Below are 22196 nucleotides of genomic sequence, written 5' to 3' on the forward strand. Positions count from 1 at the left end.
CTGCTGCTGAGTCTACGCCCGCCATAGCAACGGGTGCTGCGGCGTCTGGAGGGGAGGGTGTAACCCAGGTCCCGAAGCCCCTTGTCACCCAAGCACCGCTGGCATCAGGCCGCTGTTCCCTGGCATGGCTGGTGCCGCAGGCCGCGAAAGAAGGGATTTGGAGGCGAGAGTATATAGACATCCTGACATTACTTATGCATGGGTCGGCAGGGGTAGACACGAGAAAGATGGGGCGCAAGGAAGAGGAAAGGGTCAGGTATCAGCGATGGCCGGACAAGACGATCGAAAATTGGACATCTGCATTTAATATATTGGCAGCTGTCATAGTGCAGAAATTTCCGGAACAGAGTGAGGCTCTAATGCAGTATGCCAGCACGATCCAAGAAGAGGCTAGGCTCTCTGGGGGGTTAGGTTGGTTCTACTACGACCAGGATTTCAGGAAAAGAATGGCCATATGCCCGGACCTGGGGCGGGACCAGAAGGAGATTCAGCTTTGGGTGGAACACATGTGCCACCCCACCAGGGAGAAGAAGGACCAGGCATACAAAGGGCAAGGGGAGGCATTTGATAAAAAGAAGGACCAGTTTCCCAAGCGCCCATTTAAGCAGCCTTTTCGGGGTGGCAGGGGGCGGGGGCAGCGGCAGGGCAAGCGATTCAATTCTGGGACGTGCCGCCTTTACAATGGGGGAAACTGCACCTGGGGGAGGTCATGTAAGTTCGCACATAGCTGCAGCAAGTGCGGCGCGCAGCACCCTGCCACTTCATGCACCCCCAGCCAGAGCGCACCACAGCCCACAGCACCTATCAGGACTGACGCCCGACTCTGAGACCACACATGGGCCCCCTCCTTTTTCAGTCCCCCCCCCCCCCCCAACAGTCCCGTCCCCCGCATTTCTGGGTGCACCACAGAGCACCACGGCCCCTGTCAAGTGTCCTTCACCCATCATCCTTGGAAATATCCTCCCACTCATTAGGCGGTATCCACTGCTCCGGGACAGACCGCTCCTGGCGGGGGGGTTCATTGATGGCTTTAGGATTCCCTACAACGGGCCGCTGGAGTCCAGAGATGCGAAGAACCTGAAATCCGCTAGGGATATGCCCGGGGTGGTGGACCTAAAGGTGAAAAAAGAGTTGTCAGCAGGAAGGGTCGCTGGGCCTTTTAGCAGCCCGCCCTTGGACCATTTTTTGGTGTCACCACTGGGAGTTGTGCCGAAAAAACAACAGGGCACCTACCGCCTAATTCACCACCTGTCATACCCTGAAGGCAATTCTGTGAACCACTGGCTGGACGAGGGTATTTGTTCCGTGGCATACTGCTCCCTGGACATGGCCATTGACATGGTCAGGAGAGTAGGGAAGGGGGCGTGGCTGGCGAAGGCGGACATTGAATCCGCGTTCCGCCTGCTGCCGGTTCATCCAGCTAGTCAACATCTGCTAGGCTTCAAGTGGGCAGGGCAGTTCTTTTATGATCGCTGCATGCCGATGGGCTGTGCTGTCTCCTGCGCCTACTTCGAAGCCTTCAGTTCGTTCCTTCAGTGGGCCTTGGGGGAACTCCACGGGATCACACAGGTGACCCACTATCTAGATGACTTCCTTTTTTTCGGTGCGAGTGGGTCGGACGAGTGTGCAGTAGGCTTGAGTCGGTTTGAGGAGCTGGCAGAGTTTCTGGGGGTTCCCCTTGCCCCAGGTAAGACCGAGGGGCCGGCGTAGGTACTGACCTTTCTTGGCGTGGAGCTAGATACGGTAAAGGGCGAGTCGAGGCTCCCCGCCGAGAAGGTACTGGGCTTGTTGCAGGATATCCAGGCGCTGCTGGGCAAGGACAAAAAACGACCCTCGGGGCTGTCCAGAGCTTGATTGGCAAATTGAATTTTGCAGCACGAGTGATTCCAGCAGGCAGAGTGTTTTCAAGGAGACTGGCGGGGGCCACGGCAAAGGTAACTCAGAAGCACCATTTTGTAAGACTGACCGCCGGCTTGAAGGCTGACCTTGCCATGTGGGCGGAATTCCTCATGGGCTTTAATGGGACGGTGATTTGGAGGGCCCCATGGATAGCCAGTCAGGAGCTCTGCTTGTTTTCTGATGCGTCTGGAAGGGATGGTTTTGGTGTGATTCTGGGGGAAGAGTGGTGCGCGATGCGGTGGCCCAACGCATGGCGCAAGAAGAAGGTGACACAGAACGTTGCAGTGTTGGAACTCTTCCCAATTGTAGTAGCACTGCATCTCTGGCGGGCCACACTGAGCAACATGAAGGTTGTCTTCTGGTCAGACAACATGGCGGTGGATGGCCTGACTGCCTCGTGCCCGCTAGTCCTGAGCCTGCTGAGGGAGTTAGTCAGGGAGGGTCTGCGCAGCAACGTCGAGTTTAGGGCGCGGCACATCGCAGGTGTACGGAATGTGGCAGCTGACGCTCTTTCTCGCTTTCAGTGGCTCCGGTTCCGGGAGGCCTGGCCGCGGGCAAGGGCAGAGATGACACCATTCCCGGACCACCTCTGGCGCTTGCTTCAGTGGGGGAGAGACTGAGGAAGATGGGGGAGAGGTCCTTGGCGCCAGCGACGCGGAGGAAGTACGACTCGCAGCTAGCAACGTTCGGAGCGGTAGGGGAGGCGCTGGGTTCCTCAGCCTTGGGGGCGGAAGAACAGGTAGAGGCCTTTGTGGTGTGAGCCAAGGAGAATGGCAGATCGTACTCCTGGATTAGTGGTCACCTGGCAGCAGTGCGCCACGACGCCAGGCTAGATGGTAGTGGCGACCCTACGGGGTCATCCAAGATTAGGGCGGCCCTGAAGGGCTGGGCCAGGGAGGAGGTTAGACAACCTGACACCAGGGCACCCATTGAATTCAGAGACCTCCAGCTCCTCCTAGACGCGGTACCCCGGGTGACTTTCTCCCCGTTCGAAGCTAGGCTGTTTTCAACGGCTTTCTGCCTGGCATTCTTTGGCGCTTTCAGGGTCAGCGAGCTAGTGGCAAAATCAAAAGCTGACCTGTCTGATTCTGCGCTGGGGATTGCGGATGTGGCCCTCAATGCATCACTGGAGCTACGGATTCGTAGATCAAAGACAGACCAGGCAGGGAGGGGGAAGACTGTGGTGTTACAGACCCTAGGGGACAACAGGTACTGCCCGGTTCACATGGTCAGGGAATACCTGGCTTTGCGTCCAGCATCCCCGGGTCCCTTCCTGGTTCATGCGGACGGATCCCCCCTCACCAAATTTCAGTTCGACCGTCTACTGGGAGCCTCGCTGGCTAAAGCTGGCCTAGCGGGGTGTGGGCGCAGATTCTCCTCGCACTCCTTCAGAATTGGTGCCGCCACTTCAGCGGCCAAAGCCGGCCTGGGCCCGGAAGGGGTAAAAGGGGTGGGGCGATGGGAGTCGGACTGTTTTAAGAGGTATGTTCGCCCTTAATGCTGTATGTGCAGCCCCGACTTTTGTTCCCGCTCTGGGTTTTTGTCCATTATGATGAACGTATCGAATTTTTTGTGTGTAATAAAGATACGACTACCTAAAAGCCGTTTCATCGTTTTATTGACAGGTTACCAGGTCTGGTTGATGGGCCATTCCTACATCACGAGGCTGGAACGCTGGGCAGCACACAGGAACTGGTCGCAGAACTTTGCTAATACACAGCTTGTGTGGTTGGGTTCCCCGGGCATGAAATGGAGTGAAGCCCGCGGCACAATTGAACAGCGCCTGGCAGTCGTAGGGGTTCCGCCCTCTGTTATCATCTTGCACCTAGGGGGTAATGACCTGGTTGCCAGGAGGAGGAGGGCTCTGCTCTTGACAATGCAAACTGACTTGCAGGCCATTAGCCAGGCCGGGGGGTCATGCGAGGTTTGGTGGTCTGAAATTGTCCCCCGCAGGATTTGGAGAGGGGCCAGGTCCCCGGCGGCAGTAGAGCGGTCCCGTAGAAGGCTCAATAGGTCCATGCAGAAATTTATGGAGCGCAGGGGCATGGGCTTCATCAGACATGCTTTGATCCAGGAGAAGGTTGAGGGGTATTACGAGGCAGATGGGGTGCACCTGTCCAGGGTAGGGATGGACATGTTCCTGCTCGACGTACAAGAGGCACTGGCTAGCAAGGGACATCAGTAACACCTATTGGGAGAGGGGGGCTCTGGCAGCGACGGTAGCCTCCCCAGAGCTGTGGCGGAGTTACAGGGCGATCTGGAGGCAGACGGGTACAGTAAGGGTACCTCTGCGACAGGCGGTACAGTAAGGGTACCTCTGTCTGGCACAGTAAGGGTGCCCGAGCCAAGGTCCAGGAGCCGAAGGGGGTTCTGGGAAGACCGCGACGGCGCCCCGTTAGTCCTTCGGGCGGTTGGGGGGCCTGACCAACTGGGGGTGTGCCACAACACGCTCCGCCCCTGCCGGAAGGGGCGGGAGTAGGAGACAGATCACGTGACCCAGTGGATGATCTGAAAATAATTATGTGCCACACTGCCGGGCATCGACCCACCGTGTGTGCTGGCACACCAGGCGGGCGGAGCAGCTAGGGGCTGCTTGCCCTGGATCGCCCGTAAGATAACCCAATTTTATTATCATACTATGTTGTATGAAATAAACCTGCAGCAGTTCTTCACCCACAAAGAAAGTGTCAGTGTAATCATTGGGTGACGTCTGTGTATGCGTGTTGACTGAAGCGGATGACGGTGTGGTCACTATGCCGCTGCCCGCGTCCCAAGCAGTGGGACATCAGCAGGGCAGCCCTCTAGTGGCCGCCCGTCGGAGCCTTCCCCCTTTTCTGCCTCGCGCGCGACGCTACGCCCAGGGAGGAGACCTCCCAATAGTGTGTAGGTGGAGGCGGGCCGTTGGGGGTGGGGGCGAGGCTTGCCCCCCTACTTAGCAGCCCCTCTCGCCCAGTTCCTCCTCTGTTTCCTGCGCGCCGCTCCAGCCTGGACACGCGTAATCCCACCCTTTCCACTTACCCTACGTGTCAGAGGCAGCGCGTTATTGGAATGTTTTAATGTTTTTCTTTTTTGCGTTGCGGGCGGAGTTACAGGGCGATCTGGAGGCAGACGGGTACAGTAAGGGTACCTCTGCGACAGGCGGTACAGTAAGGGTACCCCTGTCCGGCACAGTAAGGGTGCCCGAGCCAAGGTCCAGGAGCCGAAGGGGGTTCTGGGAAGACCGCGACGGCGCCCCGTTAGTCCTTCGGGCGGTTGGGGGGCCTGACCAACCGGGGGTGTGCCACAACACGCTCCGTCCCTGCCGGAAGGGGCGGGAGTAGGAGACAGATCACGTGACCCAGTGGATGATCTGAAAATAATGATGTGCCACACTGCCGGGCATCGACCCACCGTGTGTGCTGGCTCACCAGGCGGGCGGAGCAGCTAGGGGCTGCTTGCCCTGGATCGCCCGTAAGATAACCCAATTTTATTATCATACTATGTTGTATGAAATAAACCTGCAGCAGTTCTTCACCCACAAAGAAAGTGTCAGTGTAATCATTGGGTGACGTCTGTGTATGCGTGTTGACTGAAGCGGATGACGGTGTGGTCACTATGTGAATTAGTGCATAGCAATGGTGATCCTTTCAGGACGCAGATGTGCACAAGACCACAACACAAACTGGCCACGCTGGCAAGGATCCGGGGTAACTCTTAGCCCCTTCCATTAGTTCTGTGCATAGCTTCTGGGCGACTTGTTTCATTCGAACCACTAACTCTTTCTACCAGAAAAGGAACTATATGGTGCTAAAACCTCACAACTTGCCCGAGCTGGCACAGTCGGCCGAGTAGGGGAGCTGGGATTACTCCCCGGCGTTGCTCTGGGAATGCTGTCCATAGCAAGGCAAACAGAGTTCTCGAAACACCGTACACGGAGCACCTTGGCCTGTTCATACTTTGCGCAGCGTGTTCACCTCTAGGCGCTGTGTGTGGCAAGGGGCATCGGGGAGCTGTAAACGTTTGTAAACGGGCCAGCAGATTAATGAGCCGAGCATTAAGTGTTGAGTAACCAGGAGCGGCTCATCCAGTTTGAGATGTTTATCTGAGAGTGAGGGATGCTCGGAAGTGAACGTCATGAAGCTCCTGCACATTTATAAGTGGGTCATGTCAAATGTTGGCAGAGGACACTGGGCGATATGTGCACCAATGGGAAGGCGCGTTCCAGCGCGGAAGGGGACGCTGTAGAACAGGCTCCCCAGCCCCGGGCGCCGCTCCCAACGCCAGATGGAAGGCTTCCTAATCCGACGCAAGACCGCTCCGTGCAAGGGGTTGGGAATCTTCCTGAACGCTGAAAGTGGACCGAGTAAGATGTGTTGGAACTGTACGGGATATTTTCTCATTCTTTTTCCAAAACACGGTTGACTAAGATGCCATTTTGGCGACAGGTTATTCACAGCCCTCAAGCTTCCCAGGTCCTTGTGTGAACCCCGTCCAGTCCGGGTTTTGCCCTTGAACTGTGACACTCTGGTGCAGTTTATTCCATTGTAAGGTTAGGAATACAAATACAAAGAATAAACCTAAACCCATGTGCGCCTCTGCGTTTTTTAGACATTGTCACTGTAATCCCCCAAGTTTACCATAGGGCCTTGACTACCTCAAGAATGCTCTCAAGGGGTCCAGTTGTATCAGGTGCAAGCGAAGCATAGGAGCAGCTGTAGACCAGGATTGAGGCGCACTGACAGAGCTTGGCGTCACTGTGGCACTAGCAAAGCAGGGATAGGGCTGCAGCTCAGAATGATGGTGAACGGATGGGGCAGTGAACTGGAGCATTAGGGGTGCAGCAGGTCAGAATTATGGTGCACTGGTGGGGTGTGCGGTCAGTGAACTGGATCACCAAGGGCGCTGCAGGTCAGAATGAAGGTGCACTGGCGGGGCGTGAGTCAGTGAACTGAAGCATCAGGGGTGCTTCAGGTCAAAATGATGGTGCACTGGTGGGGTGCGGGTCAGTGGATTGGAGCATCAGGGGCACTGCAGGTCAGAATGATGGTGCACTGGTGGTGTGTGCGGTCAGTGGATTGAAGCATCAGGGGCACTGCAGGTCAGAATGAGGGTGCACTGGCGGGGCATGGGTCAGTGTACTGGAGCATCAGGGGCACTGAAGGTCAGAATGATGGTGCACTGCCGTGGCATGGGTCAGTGAACTGGAGCATCAGGGGTGCTGCAGGTCTGAATGATGGTGCACTGGAGGGTTGTGCGGTCAGTGAACTGGAGCATCAGGGGCACTGCAGGTCAGAATGATGGTGCACTGCCGGGGCATGGGTCAGTGAACTGGAGCATCAGGGGCGCTGAAGGTCAGAATGAGGGTGCACTGGCGGGGTGTGCGGTCAGTGAACTGGAGCTTCAGGGGTGCAGCAGGTCAGAATGATGGTGCACTGGCGGGGTGTGCGGTCAGTGAACTGGAGCAATAGGGACACTGCAGGTCAGAATGATGGTGCACTGGCGGGGCGTGGGTCAGTGTACTGGAGCATCAGGGGCGCTGCAGGTCAGAATGATGGTGCACTGGCGGGGCGTGGGTCAGTGAACTGGAGCATCAGGGGTGCTGCAGGTCAGAATGATGGTGCCCTGGGGGGATGTGCGGTCAGTGAACTGGAACATCAGGGGTGCTGCAGGTCAGAATGATGGTGCACTGGCGGGGCGTGGGTCAGTGTACTGGAGCATCAGGGGCGCTGCAGGTCAGAATGATGGTGCACTGACGGGGCATGGGTCAGTGAACTGGAGCATCAGGGGCGCTGCAGGTCAGAATGATGGTGCACTGGAGGGGCATGGGTCAGTGAACTGGAGCATCAGGGGCGCTGAAGGTCAGAATGATGGTGCACTGGCGGGGTGTGCGGTCAGTGAACTGGAGCATCAGGGGCACTGCTGGTCAGAATGATGGTGCACTGGCGGGGTGTGCGGTCAGTGAACTGGAGCATCAGGGGCGCTGCAGGTCGCAATGATGGTGCCCTGAGGGGTTATGCGGTCACTGAACTGGAACATCAGGGGTGCTGCAGGTCAGAATGATGGTGCACTGGTCGGGCGGGGGTCAGTGAACTGGCGCATCAGGGGTGCTGCAGGTCAGAATGATGGTGCACTGGTGGGGTGTGCGGTCAGTGAACTGTAGCATCAGGGGCGCTGCAGGTCAGAATGAAGGTGCACTGGCGGAGAGTGGGTCAGTGAACTGGAGCATCAGGGGTGCTGAAGTTAAGAAGGATGGTGCACTGGAGGGGTGTGGGGCAGTGAACTGGAATACCAGGGGCACTGCAGGTCCAAATGATGGTGCACTGGTGGGGAGTCGTTCAGTGAACTAGGGTATCAGGGGCACTGCAGGTCAGAATGATGGTGCACTGGAGGGGTGTGCGGTGAGTAAACTGGAGCATCAAGGGCGCTGCAAGTCAGAATGATGGTGCACTGGTGGGGCATGGGTCAGTAAACTGAAACATCAGGGGTGCTGCAAGTCAGAATGATGTTGCACTGGTGGAGTGTATGGTCAGTGAACTGGAGTATCAGGGGCACTGCAGGTCTGAATGATGGTGCACTGGAGGGGTGTGCGGTCAGTGACTGGAACAGCAGGGGTGCTGTAGGTGAGAATGATGGTGCACTGGCAGGGCGTGGGTCAGTGAACTGGAGGATCAGGGGCACTGCAGGTCAGAATGATGGTGCACTGGCGGGGCTTGGTTCAGTATTGGACCATCAGGGGTGCTGCAGGTCAGAATGATGGTGCACTGAGGGGCTGTGGGTCAGTGACCAGGTCCTTCAGGGGTCGGGTTCAGATGCAATGACAAGCTAAGAGCGGGTAACTATGCTTGACCTGCAGGCTGTTACGTCATCACAGATGGAGGTGCAAAGTTTGAAGCAGGTTAAATAGAGGAGGGAGGGGCGTAGGAGAGGGAACTATGAGGGAGTTCAAAGGAGTGGACTTAACACAGAGAGGCCTTAAATACCCATAGATGACTGTGGGAGAGCCACAGTCTCCCAGTCCTTAACAAGTCCTCTGTGATTAGTTTCACCATCGCATCAATTTGGTTTTCTCCCCAATAGCATCACTTCTCCTTCTCCCTACCAGGCCAATCAGTACTTGGGGTTACTGCTGAGATAGTCACCTTTCTTACTAGATCCTGAGTTGCTCACAAAGCCAGTTGATCTACTTTTTATTAAAAGTAGTCCCACATATGAAGAGAAGGAGGACACAGGAAAAACCTTCCTCTGAATGTTAAGACAATACCACAGAACCTGAGGCACACACCTTAACATAATCCACTGCGACAACTGTGCTGAATTAGTAAATTAACCGAGTAATATGTTTCTGAGCTGCAGGGGTGAATTAGTAAATTAACCGAGTAATATGTTTCTGAGCTGCAGGGGTGAATGTGTGGGCATCTGCTGTTTGTTGTGGAATTTTGTGAACACAAACTGTGTGATTTATGCATAGGGCTCTCACCCATGCATGGATTGTACCTAAAGGGAGAAGTCGAGATTTATCTTTCTTGGTTTCATTGAAACAATTCTTAACATGACAAGTTTTCCAATCAATCAATCAATCAATCAATCAATCAATCATTTGTAGAGCGCACTACATACCCGTGAGGGTCTCAAGGTGCTGGGGGGGGGGGCGCTACTGATCGAACAGCCAGGTCTTGAGTAGCCTCCTGAAGGTCAGCAGGTCTTGGGTCTGTCATAGGCTCAGTGGGAGGGTGTTCCAGGTCTTGGCAGCGAGGTGGGAGAAGGAGCTCCCGCCGGTGGTTGTTCTTCGGATGCGAGGGACAGTGGTGAGTGCGAGGTCAGCGGAGCGGAGCTGGCGGTTGGGGATGTAGAAGGAGAGTCGTCTGTTGAGGTAGGCTGGGCCGGTCTTGTGGAGTGCCTTGTGTGCGTGGATGAGGAACTTGAAGGATATCCTCTGGTTGACGGGGAGCCAGTGCAGGTTTCTCAGGTGGGGGGTGATGTGGCCGTGGCGTGGTACGTCGAGGATCAGTCGTGCAGATGCGTTTTGGATGCGTTGCAGTTGTTTGATGAGCTTGGTCGGGGCTCCCGCATAGAGGGCGTTTCCGTAGCCGAGTCTGCTGCTGACGAGGGCCTGGGTGACTATTCTTCTTGTATCTGTCGGGATCCACTTGTAGATGTTGCGGAGCATGCGGAGGGTGTTGAAGCAGGAGGAGGAGACGGCGTTGACTTGCTTGGTCATGGAGAGCGTTGAGTCGAGGATGATTCCCAGGTTGTGTGCGTGGTCGGTGGGTTTCGGGGCTGCCCCCAGTGCCGTCAGCAATCAGGAGTCGTTCCAGGCAGAAGGGTCGGAGCCGAGGATGAGGATCTCTGTCTTGTCTGTGTTCAACTTCAGTCGGCTGATCTTCATCCAGTCGGCGACGGCCTTCATTACTTCGTAGAGGTTGGATTTGGCGGTGATAGGGTCCTTGGTGAGGGAGAGGATCAGTTGAGTGTCGTCGGCGTAGGATACCAATAACTGAACCTTATGAGAACAATCCTGTCCATGACCTCTGGTTCAGAATCAATAGAGCATCCTAATGCACCAAGAAACTGGCACAGTAGAAGGATAAAAACATAAACACACAGAAGCAATAGGAGAAAATATACCAACTACAAAAAACACAGGGAAATATGTCCAAGCCCCTTTCGCAACCACAACGTCACTTTCACCAATGTTGTGGTGGTGATAGGGGCTTAACCTTTCTTACAAGGCAGCGTTAAGGCACTTAACGTGGCTTAAGGTTGCTTGTAAATAAGGTCCCCTTTCATTCTATGGTTAGCGTGAAAGGGGTGGGCTGTGGGTGTTCCGTGGGCGTTCCACCACAACACCTATTGATTTTGAGGCTGTCCCCTATGTAAAAGTGTGGCGTACATAGGCGGCAGTGCCAAAATTAAGACCAGGTAAAACCTGGCCTTAAGTTGGCGAAACGAGGAGAAATGCATTATTTCTCCTCATTTTTGTTTTTTCCATGTGTGCTGCCTTGTCCTGTACATAAAAAATCCTTTAAAATAATGGAATTTTGTGACTTTCATGTGTGCTGAACGAAGCAGCACACATGACAGTGACGAAAATGGCATTTTAGGATTGTTTATGTGCAGGAAGGGACACCTTCCTACACCGAAACAGACCTCCCCTGCACGCAGACACCCTTGCACTATGGTGCAAGGGTGCCTGTGTGACATCAGGATCCAGAAAGTTCAACCTTCTCTTCAAACAATTTTGATAAATCATCATCTGATATGAGTGGCAATTTAGCGCCTGAATCCATCATCATAGAGATTTCAATGCCATTGACGCCCATGACATCAGCAGGATTGACAAATTTTGCACTTGTGACACATTTCACCATGTTAGCAAACTGAAGCACAAAATCACCTTCCTCTGTATCAATTTAATTCATTTTCTCTTTTAGTGGTACAGGTTTACAACACTGTGTGAAATGCCCTTTTTTCCGCATGATCTACATACCACTCATAATGCAGGACTATCTTTACTGTTGGCTAGGTGATTGGGATACCCGCATCTAAAACACTGTTTTTGAAATTTTGGCAATATTCACTTGTTTTTTTAGTGCTTGCTTGCACAGAGGACACACTATCTTTGGATTTTTTTCAAATCCCGTATGCACTGCATAGGAATGGTCAATTTGTTTTGCTATGGTCAAAACGTCAGCTAAGGAGGGATCTTTCTTTGACCACAATTCTTTCCTCACCTTGTCATTTTTAATTCCAACATAAATTGGTCACGGATTCTTTCTTCCAAATTCTCTCAGACATTACATCAAGCTTCTAGTTTTCTTAAGGAAATTACACATTTTTCAACTGTTTCTTCTTTCGCCTACTTTTATTTACCATAGTAAAACCTTTGTAAAATCACAGACACTTTAGGAAGGAAATGCATGTCAAGTTTTTTGATGGAGGACTCAAATTCATTTAAATTGTTACCATTACCTTCTACAATTAAATCTGGTACATTTTCATATGTGTCCTCATCTTCCGCAGCTAAACAGTGATTAAGCATGGGAGTTTTTTTTATCTGGTGATAGGTTAGGATCGCATACTTTAAGATAATATGTGAATACCTTTTTGCATTCAACTCCTGAGTGAATAGAGTTAAAAACGTGTTCACGTGCGTGTAAAAGAAAGAGATGACAGGGCGTGGGAGAGAAAGCGCGTGTGCATGTGTAAGAGACAAGAAAGAGAGAGAGAGAGTAAAAGAGGGCAAGAGGGAAGTGAGAATGTGTGTGAGAGAGCTCACAAGGGAAGATAGAGAGTATGTTTGTCTGAGAGAGAGAGAGAGGTCCCAAGATGGAAGACAGTGAGTGTGTAAGAATAACAGAGGACAGGAAGGCGGAAAGAGAGATCAATTGAGTTTGTTTTTGAGAGATAAAGCGAGAGAGACAGAGAGAGAGGGAGAGACAAGCAGATAGACAAGAAGAGAGACATAGAATAGAAAGAGGAAGGAAACTGAGTGTGCATGAGGGGATGGGAGAGTGAACAAGATGAGAGGAAGAAGGGAATAGAGAGTGATATAGATGGAGTGTGCAAAGAATGAAAGAAAAAGACTGTGTAAGAAAAAGAGTGAAAGATGGGCGTGGTGTATTTGTGGGAATATGTGTAAGAGAGAGGGAGTGGTGTGCATGTGTGTAATAGAAAGTATAGCAATGGCACAAAAAGAAAAAGTGAAAAAGAGGAAATAAAAGACTGTGTATTTGAGTGAAACTGCGTATGTGGGAGAGTTTGGGAGACAAGGAAGAAGTGATGAAACAGTACATGAAAGAGAGAAAGATAGAGAGAGAGAGAGAGAGAGAGAGAGAGAGGAGAGGGAGAGAGAGAGTACTATAACTCGTCCTCAAGCTCCCAGTATGTTTATCTCCAACGCCAGTTCTCCTATTTAAGGTCAGCATAAGGATTCTCGAGTGTCCTACCTTGTTCTTACCGCACTGCCAAGTGTCTCCGCGAAGAGTTCGCTCGATGCAAATGAAATAAATACAAGGAGAAGGAAGCAAACAGAACGCGCGAGAGAGAGCGCGTGTGTGAGACTGTGTTCTAGTCTAAGAAATAGAAAGAGAGAAAAGCAGCCCACAACAAAGGGAGGAAACAGTGCAAGAAAGGGAAGACAGAGAGGGAGAGCCTGTCCTTGCTACACTCACAAGGCCATTTTCTGAGTGGCTATTCCCTTGCACCGCAGTGTGCTGCAGACAGACCGACAGACGCAGCGCAGGTTGTCTGCCCCGAGAAGCCGTGCCAGTGTTTGGTGCCGAACTCCTGCCAAAAAAGGAGGTGTGCGAAACCAAAGAAGAGACAGCAGAACAAACAGGACGAAGCAGGGAGAGAGACACAAAGAGGGAGGCAGAAAGGAGAGAGGATTGAGAAAGGGAGTGTGTGGGGAGAGAGGTGGGAGGGGATACAGACAGAGCAGGACACGGGGCTGCACCAGTCTAAAGACACACACCACTTTCTCACAACATCCGTGCAGCTGCACATCACAACACCTGCGCGTGGAGACGACATGCTCAGTGCTTGGCCCTCTGATGTCACTGACCCCTCCCAGTGCACCACCCTACCCTGCTGGTACATATGAGAGCAGAGGGACCAGTACTAACCGAGAGTGGCAGGAGAAGAAGAGGGAGTGACAGACATCAGCAACAGCCACGACTCATCTGCAGCTAGCCAACACTCAGCTGCCACCAACCAAGACCCAATCAAGACCAACCAATACTGAACTGAGATCAACAACGAACCAAGCAGGCAAAAACAATACGAAACAGGTCTATCTGACACCCAACTGAGATCAGACCGGGACACCGGGTCCAACCAACAGTCAACTGAGACCAAGAAAGACTGGAACAGGAACACTGAAGACACCACAGGGTCCTGCCAATACTCAATTGTGAACAATCAAGAGCATACTCAAAGCCGAACCAGGAAAATCCAATAGATACTATTTATCTAGGATCAACCAAGACACAATCGAGACGAGTCAACACACAACTGCAACAGCCAACTAAACCCAAATTAGAAAAAACAATATAGAAACAAAACTAACTAACTAACTACCGATTAGGTTTAACCAAGCGGACACAGAACAACTAACAGCAAACTGGCACCATCCAAGACATAAACACCAACAATCTGAGCACATTGTAGCCATCCTACACTCATCTGGGACCAACCAAAACGACTGGGTCCATACAAGACTCAACTGGCTCCAACCAACACTTATCTGCGGCCAACCATGACATAACTGGCATCCATGAGCACACAACCGGTGCAAAACATCATCCATTCCTGGACTACCTAAAACTCACTTGGGATCAACCAAGACACAACTGGGACCAGCTAACACTGAAATGGAATGAATCAAAACAAAGTCATTACCAATCTTAGACAACTTGAAGGAAGGACAACATCCAGGCTAACTGAGTTCTCATTTTCAGGACTGGTCGGCAATCAGAACATACTGACAGCAGCGTTGAAGCTTTTGGCCACTTAGCACCATCTGAATCACTATTACCAAAGAACACCAAAACCTAGAAGCATCAGTCATTGGATTCAAATCTACTCTAAGAATTCCAGGGCCCACCAGTGACCCCCATAGGCAACCTGGACCTCCGACTTGTGTGACCACACCTGCAGACAAAAGGAGGCCATGACCCCCATGGAGCCCAAGAAGGTATGGTAGTAGTAGCTTCCAGCAGTGGGTCCTGTGGTCATTCCCTGCTTGTTCTCGATCTCCCTTCAGCATTTACCCTTCTCCCTGATTCTCTGCTCCTTGCCCCAAAAGATCCCCTGCTGTGCCTGACCCCCCAGCCCCACTGAACTCGGCAGCTCCCACACTCTCTGCATTTCCAATGTCTGACCCTCTATCCCAGCATTAGTTTCTCGTCTCCCTGCTCTCCTCTCCAGCCTCTGTTGCTTTCCTCAGCAGTTGCTGCCCCCTCCCTGCTCTCCTCTTCTGCCTCTGTTGCTCTCCTCAGCAGTTACTGCCCCCTCCCTGCTCTCCTCTTCTGCCTCTGTTGCTTTCCTCAGCAGTTGCTGCCTCCTCCCTGCTCTCCACTTCTGCCTCTGTTGCTTTCCTCAGCAGTTGCTGCCCCCTCCCTGCTCTCCTCTCCTGCCTCTGTTGCTTTCCTCAGCAGTTGCTGCCCCCTCCCTGCTCTCCTCTTCTGCCTCTGTTGCTCTCCTCAGCAGTTACTGCCCCCTCCCTGCTCTCCTCTTCTGCCTCTGTTGCTCTCCTCAGCAGTTGCTGCCTCCTCCCTGCTCTCCACTTCTGCCTCTGTTGCTTTCCTCAGCAGTTGCTGCCCCCTCCCTGCTCTTCTTTTCTGCCTCTGTTGCTTTCCTCAGCAGTTGCTGCCCCCTCCCTGCTCTTCTTTTCTGCCTCTGTTGCTTTCCTCAGCAGTTGCTGCCCCCTCCCTGCTCTTCTTTTCTGCCTCTGTTGCTTTCCTCAGCAGTTGCTGCCCCCTCCCTGCTCTCCTCTTCTGCCTCTGTTGCTTTCCTCAGCAGTTGCTGCCCCCTCCCTGCTCTCCTCTCCTGCCTCTGTTGCTTTCCTCAGCAGTTGCTGCCCCCTCCCTGCTCTTCTTTTCTGCCTCTGTTGCTTTCCTCAGCAGTTGCTGCCCCCTCCCTGCTCTCCTCTCCTGCCTCTGTTGCTTTCCTCAGCAGTTGCTGCCCCCTCCCTGCTCTCCTCTTCTGCCTCTGTTGCTCTCCTCAGCAGTTACTGCCCCCTCCCTGCTCTCCTCTTCTGCCTCTGTTGCTTTCCTCAGCAGTTGCTGCCTCCTCCCTGCTCTCCACTTCTGCCTCTGTTGCTTTCCTCAGCAGTTGCTGCCCCCTCCCTGCTCTCCTCTCCTGCCTCTGTTGCTTTCCTCAGCAGTTGCTGCCCCCTCCCTGCTCTCCTCTTCTGCCTCTGTTGCTCTCCTCAGCAGTTACTGCCCCCTCCCTGCTCTCCTCTTCTGCCTCTGTTGCTCTCCTCAGCAGTTGCTGCCTCCTCCCTGCTCTCCACTTCTGCCTCTGTTGCTTTCCTCAGCAGTTGCTGCCCCCTCCCTGCTCTTCTTTTCTGCCTCTGTTGCTTTCCTCAGCAGTTGCTGCCCCCTCCCTGCTCTTCTTTTCTGCCTCTGTTGCTTTCCTCAGCAGTTGCTGCCCCCTCCCTGCTCTTCTTTTCTGCCTCTGTTGCTTTCCTCAGCAGTTGCTGCCCCCTCCCTGCTCTCCTCTTCTGCCTCTGTTGCTTTCCTCAGCAGTTGCTGCCCCCTCCCTGCTCTCCTCTCCTGCCTCTGTTGCTTTCCTCAGCAGTTGCTGCCCCCTCCCTGCTCTTCTTTTCTGCCTCTGTTGCTTTCCTCAGCAGTTGCTGCCCCCTCCCTGCTCTCCTCTCCTGCCTCTGTTGCTTTCCTCAGCAGTTGCTGCCCCCTCCCTGCTCTCCTCTTCTGCCTCTGTTGCTCTCCTCAGCAGTTACTGCCCCCTCCCTGCTCTCCTCTTCTGCCTCTGTTGCTCTCCTCAGCAGTTGCTGCCTCCTCCCTGCTCTCCACTTCTGCCTCTGTTGCTTTCCTCAGCAGTCCCTGCCCCCTCCCTGCTCTTCTTTTCTGCCTCTGTTGCTTTCCTCAGCAGTTACTGCCCCTCCCTGCTCTTCTCTTCTGCCTTTGTTGCTTTCCTCAGCAGTTGCTGTCCCCTCCCTGCTCTCCTCTTCTGCCTCTGTTGCTTTCCTCAGCAGTTGCTGCCCCCTCCCTGCTCTTCTTTTCTGCCTCTGTTGCTTTCCTCAGCAGTTGCTGCCCCCTCCCTGCTCTTCTTTTCTGCCTTTGTTGCTTTCCTCAGCAGTTGCTGCCCCCTCCCTGCTCTTCTTTTCTGCCTCTGTTGCTTTCCTCAGCAGTTGCTGCCCCCTCCCTGCTCTCCTCTTCTGCCTCTGTTGCTTTCCTCAGCAGTTGCTGCCCCCTCCCTGCTCTCCTCTCCTGCCTCTGTTGCTTTCCTCAGCAGTTGCTGCCCCTCCCTGCTCTTCTTTTCTGCCTCTGTTGCTTTCCTCAGCAGTTGCTGCCCCCTCCCCGCTCTCCTCTTCTGCCTCTGTTGCTCTCCTCAGCAGTTACTGCCCCCTCCCTGCTCTCCTCTTCTGCCTCTGTTGCTCTCCTCAGCAGTTGCTGCCTCCTCCCTGCTCTCCACTTCTGCCTCTGTTGCTTTCCTCAGCAGTTGCTGCCCCCTCCCTGCTCTTCTTTTCTGCCTCTGTTGCTTTCCTCAGCAGTTACTGCCCCTCCCTGCTCTTCTCTTCTGCCTTTGTTGCTTTCCTCAGCAGTTACTGCCCCCTTCCTGCTCTCCTTTTCCCGTCGATGGAAGCTAGTAGGTTGAGTAAGTTAAAGGTAGCTCTGTAGGGCATGGCCCTGCTTTAGACTGTGCAGGCTGCACAGGGATGGGCGTTGCATGTGAAACCACGAGTTAGGTATTTACGTTATGCCTTATGAATATGTATGAGACGGTGTATGTGTAAACAATCAAGTTATAATTCTAGCACTAATGCTCTAATTAAAAACGCGTTTTCCCCACAGTGGGTGTGTCACCCCCGCGCTAGGAGAAGCAGGTGTCGGTCGTCTGATTTTGCCCTTTTGAATTAGCATTTTTGAATTTTTGGTCACGTTATAAAATACATATTTAGCCCTTGTATTGTCAGTACAGCCACTTTAAACTGGAGTATCTGGCAGCAGTTCAATGGCAATCGGGGTTATTATTAGCAATAAATAAAGTGCATACAAACTTTCTTGAGGAGTCTGTCCTGCAGCGCTTCGACTTATGTTCGGCGCTAGCAGAGGGCGTCAGGAAGCAGGGGTGTCAGTATCCGCTCCCCCTGGTATTTTCAGCCAATCCTGGATTTTCAATTTGTTGCATGCTAGGATTTTGTATCCAGTATTTACTATGTCACAAAACGCAACTACAGGAATGTCCCATAATGCCCCGTAACGTGATGTCCTGTTGGCTAATGAACTAGAAGTGGGTGAGGTGTCACACTGACTGCTATGGACAGGGGGTAGCTTCAGGGGGATGTTTGGGGTGTTACGCCCCCTAATAAATGTATTTTATGATGAATAGTTGGGTACAGGCGCTTTCAGTCGGGTATGGTGAAGTGCCTGTCGGATTTCACCTGGGATTTTTGCATGCACACAGACAAAAACACAGACACACTCTCTACTCTCTGTTTTGAAAGTCCTCAAAATCTTGGTTATTTGACAGAAACATTGTGTATCTCTCACTTAGTCCTCCGACCAATCTGCATTCCTCTCCCTTTCCACTGCCTCTTAAGCCCATCTCATGTGCCCTGCTTGTCGTGTAATATATTTTTACATTATATGCCACCTTGATTGTTGTGAAATCTGAAACTCACACCCCACAATTATGGAGGGGCAGTCTGTCCATCATAAGCTGGGGGGGGGGTGGGGGGGGGGTCGTTAGGGGGGTGCATGCATTTCACTTTCTGTTCTGGGTTATTGCAGTTGTGTGTGGTATTCTGTTGGCACCTTGAAACTAGACTGATAGCAGAGGCTGTGGATTTAACAAAGTACTTCTAATTCCAGTGCTGTTCCAACGTACATAGAGCAATCCTCCTATTTTGGGTCGAGCCCTAGCAGCACATGAGCTGCGAGGCATGCTGTATTGAGGTAGGGAGTTGAAGCTCCGCCTACATTTTTCATTGGCTTGTGTCATTGTCCGCTGTAATTTGTTGCTGTTCATTGGTCAAAAGGCTTATTAGTCCCTCCTTAGTGCCGTCTTGCCTCATTTTGTAACCTCCTATGGTGACACCCCCTGTTATGATGCCCGGTAGGCATTAATTACAGCCTCCGGGCACTATTTTCTCATATAGCTTCGTCCTGCCTGCTGTTCCAGACAGGATACACTCTCTTCTAACGTTTTTTAAAATATTTATAGCACATATTTGCAATGCAATAGGTCTTGCATTTGCAACAGTTTAAGCTATTGGCATTGTAAATGACAATGCCTTTTATTTATCTGTTTAAAAACAAACATAAATAAAAGGCATTGTCATTCACGATGCCAATAGCTCAAACTCTCATATATGCAAGACCTATTCCATTGCAAATGCTTGTTAATGTCTGGAACGAAAGATGGGGTGGGCTGTATCACCTTCCCCCGGAGGAATGGCTGGAGGGTGGTCTTATGGGTCACCCTTTTGAATTTGTCCTGCAGCGCTTTGAGTTATGTTTGGCACTAGGCGAGGGCTACAGGAAGCTCGGGTGTCAGTATCTGCTTCTGATAGAGATCAGGGTGTGTATAATATTCCCACTACCACGGACAGAGTAATCTCACAGTTACACGCACATGCATACATCATACGCTAGGGCCCATTTCACTACACTAACATACGTTCAAATACTCTACCAGCAATAAACCTGTGGAAGGAAAAACTCCTAATCACCCTGCATCTATATCGAGGTCGATAAGACCTGGTTTTTGTGACTGTCCTTAAAAATAATCTATACAACGTATACAACAATAATCAAAAATGTAAACCCAATAATTGACAAGAAAGAATATCCAACACCATGTTTAAAATTATATTGCTTTATCTAAAATTTGTCAAAGAAAAATCAATCAGAGTAAATCATTTCTCATAGTTACCTATTCTAGCTAAATGTCAGAACGGGTCAGGACAAGTCTCTCGGTAAAAGTCTCTCAAGACGAAGTCCCTTCAGCATCAATCCTCAGCAACACAGATTCGGTACGCGGCAAAGGCAAAATGGCAAGTGGCAAAAACCCTCTCTAGGCTAACATTTCTTATAGTTTCTAAACAATGGAAAGATACATTGGAAACATAGAAAAAACTATAATGTCCGCCGGACCTGCTGAGCAGAGCGAGAAGGAAAGGATGTAACATCGCTACATTTGAGAATCTCCGCTCAGGATAAATTCACATAATAAAGACTACGGAACAGGAACCAAGAAAATAAAACATGTATCATATTAGTTCTACTTCTCCTCGGCAATCGAGCCACAGTTCAGAGTTTTTCTCTAAGGCTCCTTTGTTTCCCAAGGCTGCCAAGGACATTTTCATTTCACTTGGAGATCTCCCAAAACTGCTGCTGTCCTCATGGAAAGTTTTTCAAACAAGCAAGCAAGGACCATGGTCAGTTAGCTTCAGGACCATTTCCAGCAGGGGTCTCCCTCGTCACAGTTTTCATATTATAAATCACAGCCAGGCTCACAAATCGGCCATCTTTTCTAGGCCACCATAGGCCTCAATAGACCATCTTAATTAAAAGAGACAAAAACAACGTTACCACAGCATAGTGATAAAACAGTGTTAACCCCACTAATACCCTTATGTGTATGCCTCTATCTAGCACTTGCAACATGAAAAGCATTAATTCGGAAAGCATTTTGTGCTCAAAAATAAACAGCACATAGCAACGTTTAAACATGAAAACACACACGTTATTTTTTAAACAGCACATTTATGCACACCCACGTGTAACTCTCTCTTGTTAGGACAAACGGATTGATTAATATAAACACACTTGCACAAGACAAATAATTAATTATTAATTATTAATAAATTAGTACAACAAATAGACATGCCAGAGCTTCAAAAGCCACTGAATTTTCAAACTGAAAACTCTGCTCCAGCAATCCCCCCTTTGGTGATTTTATCACCAAATAAACCCAAAAAAAAATTAGTGAAAATTTAGTCCCATTTTAGGAGAAATCGGAAATGTCTTTTTTCCCCTTACACAACATTACACACCAGTCACTCTTTCATCATCCCTTTTTGTCTCTAAGTAAACACTCTCCCTCAATTCTTCTAATTCAATTTCTTGAGGTTCTCTTTTCAACCTCTTATTTTTCTTTTCTTTATTCAATTTCTTCCTCCCTCCCCTGTTTTTACAACACACACACACCAATCTTATCATCAACAAAGCAACAATTATACAAGTTAAGGGAAACAATATTCTACCTATAATAGTACTACCTATTTTTGCAATAAAATCCTTAACAGCTATCATTTTATTAGCTATTTTAGTCCATAAATTCTCAGCTTCAAGTGGTACTAATTCTTCATGCAAATCAGTAATATTTTTGATATAGACCTTCAGGTCTTTGCTTTCGTCTGGAATGTAAGTGCAACAATGTTGAACTTTCAGCATTCCACAGACTCCACCCTCCTTGGCCAATAGAATATCAAGGGCAAGTCGATTTTGCATAGACATGGCACGTACGGCACTTAATTCCGTATTCACCAAAAGAAACCCTCCAGCGGTATTTGTCGATAAGCGATCAACCACTGTGGACAGTTTCCGAATTCCATAAGCATTCAAAGAAATTCCCACTGCTGGAATCAAAACCCCAAAAATATCACCCACTATTTCAGACCAAGTTTCTCTCTTAAAACACATTAGTAAATTAATATGTTCAACATCTGTTATTTTATCTATATGAAAAATCTTTGGAAAAACTAGACCCACATAACATGTGCCATACCAATGGTCAGGCAACTTGTAATAAGCCTTATTCCCACAAACATAATATACTCCTGGAAAAATTGTATCTTCTCCACCTCTGAAACCCCAACCTGTTGCAATGAAGTATGTATCATGGCACTCACTAGTCCCAACAAAATATGTATCATATTGGGATTTCCTTCTTGTAATACAAAGTTTACCCTTCTGCGGTGCATCTAAAGCTAAAGTTGGACTAGCCCCATTCTTCAACTCTTTTCCCATCTCAATGTCCCAAATTGTCTCACTCACTTTATATTTTCCTGCTTTTTCCTGCATGTTCAATCTCCTTTCTTCTACCATATCCAGGAAAGCTTTCTCCTCTCCTTTCAAACTGCAAGTTAAATTATTCTTAAAAATATAATCTAATGTTAATCCTTTTTCTTCAATAAAAATCTCACCAAAAGTGTTAGCTTCTTTAGCTGGATTCAGCTCTTTATTCATTGGCAAATGTCCAAAAATACTATCTCTGTTAGACATCTTATAATCTACTTTCCCTAACAAATAAAAAACACTACTTAAAATACTACAGGAAATACCATATGTAGCTGGTAAATGATGATAAGTAACACCCTCTGAAACGGATGCAGGTAATTGCATACAGACGTAGCAATCCCTTACTTCCATTGTTTTCACATATTCATATAACAATTTTGAAAAAACATTACTAGAAAAGTTATTAATTGACCTATCTTTGTGTATGTAAGTATTACTAATTCTAATTGGAACTACTTTTTGCGAATTCTTCTCTACATTTGTCACATTCTCTGTATGCATCTCAAACTCTACTTTAAAAGTAACTAATAAAACTAAAACACCCCATAG

The 22196-nt window shown here is 50.3% G+C and overlaps 1 protein-coding gene across 1 annotated transcript in view; it reads left to right on the top strand.

Annotated features, from left to right (window-relative positions):
• Positions 1–13352: 13352 nt before the first annotated feature.
• LOC146812798 (solute carrier family 2, facilitated glucose transporter member 1-like) overlaps positions 13353–22196 on the top strand; it is a 64638-nt gene continuing 55794 nt past the window's right edge. Inside the window, exon 1 of the mRNA XM_085619911.1 lies at positions 13353–14572. Coding sequence (XP_085476037.1) covers positions 14549–14572 — 24 coding nt within the window. The 5' untranslated portion in view covers positions 13353–14548. The remainder of the gene's footprint in view (positions 14573–22196) is intronic.

This window comes from Triturus cristatus, chromosome 7, assembly GCF_964204655.1.
Source record: "Triturus cristatus chromosome 7, aTriCri1.1, whole genome shotgun sequence".
Taxonomy (NCBI): Eukaryota; Metazoa; Chordata; class Amphibia; order Caudata; family Salamandridae; genus Triturus; species Triturus cristatus.